Source organism: Amblyomma mixtum, chromosome 3, assembly GCF_055824585.1.
Source record: "Amblyomma mixtum isolate Tamu chromosome 3, ASM5582458v1, whole genome shotgun sequence".
In the NCBI taxonomy this organism is placed as follows: domain Eukaryota; kingdom Metazoa; phylum Arthropoda; class Arachnida; order Ixodida; family Ixodidae; genus Amblyomma; species Amblyomma mixtum.
The window spans coordinates 52,617,181-52,622,047 of NC_143014.1; the positions used below are offsets into that span (position 1 = coordinate 52,617,181).

Consider the following 4,867-nt stretch of genomic DNA (forward strand, 5'->3'; position numbering starts at 1 on the left):
GAAGTCAATGAACCGTAAGTGAAAACTCGAACAGTTTAAGCGGCACTGGGCACTTGTTCTCGGCCAAGAGCAAAAGCCTAATGTCTACAAATCAAGCTCAGGTCCATGACGTCTTTATGCATATGTGTGTTTTATTTAACCACTGATTGCAGCATCGGTGACAGCGAGCACCGAAGCATGACGGACAGAGCGCTAAATAGAGCTCCGTCTGTAGTAGGCTCTTTCAAAGCGACCTCATTAAACGTAATAAATTTAGATCGACTTCAGCGTTTAATACATCCATGTAAAACAACCGCTCGCATAACAATCCACCAGTAACAACTGCGACGCAGAAACCAAAGCGCGCAGCAAAGGGAATGGATGGAAGGCTTTACGGAATGCGACACTCGTCCTGAGAGCAGTAAAACCACACCTTCAGGGTTAAACATCAAAGCGACGCAGCCAGACTGTCATCTGAATAATCTTGATTAAGTTACGTGTAACTCAAACTCTGCCCTATGACTAAAAATATTCAGTGATAAGCGTACGTACAGTATGTTTCCAAAAAAATGAGAGGTAGCTTTTTATAATTCAGAGCAGGCAAAAAATGATGGAAATTAAAAGCGGCCATAAAAGGGCGAACACGAAAAGGAACCGAAAGCAGACATTTCCACCTACAAAAGCTCCTTGCTTAAGAGGAGTGAATTATTACGTGAAGGTGTGTTTAGGTAAAGCGAGTCAGTGTTTTGTTTGCTGGATATGTTTAATAGAGAAAAAAATGAGAATATCATACCTTTATACAAAGCATACGCTTACTTATACAGGGACGGGGCTAAGTACTGACTACTAGCAGCTAACAACTCCACCTCATGTAATAGCATTGCGTGGAAAGCACAGCGTCATTTGTAACGTAAAACAGAAAAGGCGGAGAGAAAAAAAAATACGCTGAAGACACTTGGAAGATAGGGATTAACTGTAACAGGCGTTCCGCATAAATTTTCGTTTTACCTTTTTCTCCATGAAAAAACAAGAAGCATGTTTTTCAACAGAAAGATTATGTACAGGTAGAACCGAAAATTTTTGCTTTTTATCAAATAATTTTTGCAGGCTAAAAACAGATAATGGTTTGAAATGACAGAAACAGAAAGCAAACGCACACTGAAAAATGCCTTTCAGCGAGTTGTGATATACCTTTCAGAAGAAAAGACTTCAGTGTATCGCAAAACCAGGGTAAACTTTGACAAGGAAGAAGGTGGACTGGTGACACAAGAAGGTGAAGTTCAAGGCTCCATAGCAGACCCTAAATTCAGCTATGAGCACAAACAAGCCCCCTTGGAAGGTTTATTTTAAGAGACACTTTTGGATACTTTTCAATGAACGCATGTCGTAACTGTCAGGAGATTTTGCCGCACAAGAAAAGACCGAGCACTGGACCTTCAGATTTCAGGCGTGACTGCGCCGCAAGCACATCTTCCGACAAGGTTAGAGCCCGTCGGAGCGCAGACTGAAAAGCCTCGCTATTGACCCGTTTGATATATCACATAATAAACAAATCATCAGCAGTAGAAATAGATCATCAAGGCTGGTTGTAATATTACTGCGTATGGTAAAGAACAGAAAAACATTTCGAAATATTTTTCCCAGTTGGCGAGTACGAAGTCAGGATTTAATTTCAGCTCTTCATGAATAATTTTTCTCTGTGTCTATTTTTGCAAGTCGAAAACATATTAATTACTCGAAGCTCACATAAAGGCATCCTTTTGCTACAGTGATAATCAGGATATAAAGGCGTCATCATCAAATGCTACAGTATTCGCGAGGGCAGGCTCAGATATTGTATCATGTACCTCTTGTAACAAAAAGGTACTAAGTTTACCCGCCGTAAAAGCCGGAACAAGCTGCGCAATTTGAGAAAAAAGAAGAAAATCGCAATAGCGCGCTTTATTAAGCGCTCACATCAGCGCTACTTTCACCCCTAGTCTAAGTTCCTGGTCCATTTATCGGCGCTGACACCCACCTTTCACCAATGACGCAGCTGACACTCGTATATAATGGACCATTACGCGAGAGAAATCGCACTGCTAGCGAAGAGCGCATAGCCACTACTGCAACGCCATGGCCGACTACGGATGTAAGTTTGACCAACATGTTTTCTCCGCTCCGTGTTGTGTAACATTTAACTGCAAGTTTGCGACGACAAAAATTGAGAAGTTCAGTTTTTTGGTACATGTTATTCGTAACCTTCTGCCTCCCTTCAGTGTAAGTTCCTGCTTGCCGTGCGGTGTGCTGCTTGTTTTGCCGCGATCTTCATATTATGCCTGCACTCGCGTAGGGATGGCTGTACTCGTCTATGTCTCCTCTTCCCTCTTCTATCTTTCATGCGCTCCTTTCTTCCCTCCTGCTCGCCTCTTTCTGTTCCTTCTCATCTCCGGAGCAGGCAAGCATGTCAGTTGCCAGCCTGCTTCCTTCTCATTTCATTTCGTCTCTACATCTCTTATTTGAACACGGTAATATCTTCATAGTCAAGCATGTGGTCCGGGCGACAAAATTTTCGTTGAGCTTGGTTGAAAGAATTTGAATAAGAAGCTTGTACACTATTACCTCAAATGACTAAAACTTCTACCTTGGATAGCTCTTTTGCGAATAATTGCGTAGCCACAGCCACGCTTTGTCAAGGAGCAACCATCACTCCCTCATAGGCAAACTCTCCCAATGGTTAACCGTTCCTCGAGAGGACCATGTGGTGTCGTTAGTCCCATTCTACCTACTTTGTAGCATAGAGTGTATGATGCACGGGGTTGCATTTCGTTTCTAGAAATGAGGCTTCCCAGGCTGGAGCTAAAACTCCATGGCGTGCTATACTCCTGAAAATTTGTCTGTCCTGCGTCTGAAACTCAAAGCACGTGCTCAACTTCTCACCGATTGTTGCTATATAAGGTTTGGTAAAATTGCCTCGCAGCGAGCATGTATCGGCCGCCGTGCCACTGGGTGCTCTGCCACAAGGACCACATTCCGCACAACGCGGTGGCCGGTGGCGACGACCGGGGAGGCGAGGTCATATACGTTGGGCGTGCGGTACACTACGGTGACGTGCTGCCGGGCAAGGTGGTCCGCTCCGAGGGTCTCTGTGTCGTTCCCTACGATGGAAAAGAGTTCTACTATCCTGAGTACCAGGTCAGCACACCGCCATCAGTGCCTGCACTTCTTACGATATTTTGTGTGCATATCTATTACACACACGTTGTTTAACTATTTCTACGACAGTGATTAATAGAAGGGAATAAATTGAGCGGCTTTCACCTGATGACGGCGTTATGAGGCCGCTTCGTTATACGCGATTAGTTCTTCCATGCAGCGAGCGAAATCAGATCTTCGTTATTCTGTACTAAATGCATGCATACTGCGCTATACTAAATGTTTTTTCTGTCAGTGTGGGTTTTGTAATTAACTTCTGATATAAATCATACCTCTGTATTTTTTCCGTATTTTCATTACGCCCTCATTTGTTTCTCAGTTCTAACGCTGTTTTAATCTGTGAGGTACTGCTTTGTATTTTTCGGTCCTTCATGGTCCTCCGACCGTGGCTATACTTGCTATAGAGCAAAGTTGCTTTATTGTCAAGTCTCCCTTACGCCTCACGCCTCCGATCAGCGGCTAACCGGGCGTGGTCTGTGTGCAAACCTCTTTTCTTGACCGCTCCACCGCCTCCAAACAACAGGAGAGTACAGCGGTGAGCAGGTTGGCCTAGTAAATTGGCAAAAACCGTCGACGCGAAAACAAAGAGCACTACAATCGCTTCAGTGAAGCCCTCAGTAGCGCCTTCAGAAACGCTAGGAGCATTAATCGCACACAGCTATAAACTGTCACATTTTACACTACATTTGCACCATTGTAGTGCAAGGAACAAAGTTGACGTTCACCCGACAGTGAGAAAAAAAAAGGCAGATCGCTTTGAGAGCCCAACAGGCCGGACGAGCAATTAATGCAAAAGTAGCGTGAAATGAGGAGTTGAATGCACAGCCTCCAAAGCTCTCCACGGGCGGAAAAAAAGTTTCTAGCAGTGGATAAGTATGCCTTAATGCATGGTGAAATAAAAGGGTCGTCATTATGTTTCACGTTGAATTTCTGCTTTGCAGGCGCTCGTCTCCGATGGTGCTTCACTGGCATGGCTGCCGGCTTCTAATGGAGCTGTGCCGAGTGGAGCCATTCAAGGAGGCGTGACTGCCTCTGGAGAGCCGCTCTACATAGCCCGTGTCCATCACGAAGGAATGCTGCTGATCGGCAAGGTCCACCCGTCCTTGAAGTGCGCGTACGTTCCCTACATGAAAAAAGAGCACAAATACACCGAGTACCAGGTCCTCGTCTGCAAGACGATCAACTTCTGAGAAGACACTGAGCGACGCTACGCACATGCAGAGTCTCTGTCAAACAGCTCTTGGAAAATCAGTACGTTGATTTAGTTGGCATATCCAAATTCCAAGCAATTTAATCAACGACCGGTGTTGACAAGGGGTAGTAGGAACCTGTCCTCATTTTTGTTATTTCTGAATTGAGTCCAATGAGGAGCTGCTTGAAAAAGCTATGCTGCGAAATTCTGCTCCACTCGGAGTGATAGTTGCGATTAAGTCAGAGTCAATTAATATTAATAAAACGCATTAACGCACGCTGATTGATTTGTCGCTGCCTATCTTCTTGTTCCGATGGAATCACTGCTTATTATTATTATTTGTTTGAACCTCAAGGGTCCCTGGCGAGGCATTACATGCGGGGTAGGCGCAAGAAAGGCGGTTAACAATGAATGTTATGTGGGAATCATGACAGTGGCATGGCTTCCTCGATGGCAGTCTTGAAATGGGCGGGATCAGGGATTAGCGCTAAACCGCACGGA

At 44.7% G+C, this 4,867-nt stretch overlaps 1 protein-coding gene across 1 annotated transcript; it reads left to right on the forward strand.

Annotated features, from left to right (window-relative positions):
* Window positions 1-2,079: 2,079 nt before the first annotated feature.
* Window positions 2,080-4,364, forward strand: LOC149350203 (pfs47 receptor-like). The gene is made up of 3 exons (XM_089576853.1): window positions 2,080-2,110; window positions 2,939-3,153; window positions 4,116-4,364. The coding sequence occupies exons 1-3, from the start codon at window positions 2,095-2,097 to the stop codon at window positions 4,362-4,364; spliced, it is 480 nt and encodes a 159-aa protein (XP_089432979.1). The 5' UTR covers window positions 2,080-2,094.
* The last annotated feature ends 503 nt before the right edge of the window (window positions 4,365-4,867 follow it).

What these genes read in the sequence shown, in the direction of transcription:
- LOC149350203 (XM_089576853.1), top strand. An exon ending in TCTACTATCCTGAGTACCAG is followed by an intron (nt 3,154 to 4,115) that starts GTCAGCACACCG and finishes TCTGCTTTGCAG; the next exon opens with GCGCTCGTCTCCGATGGTGC.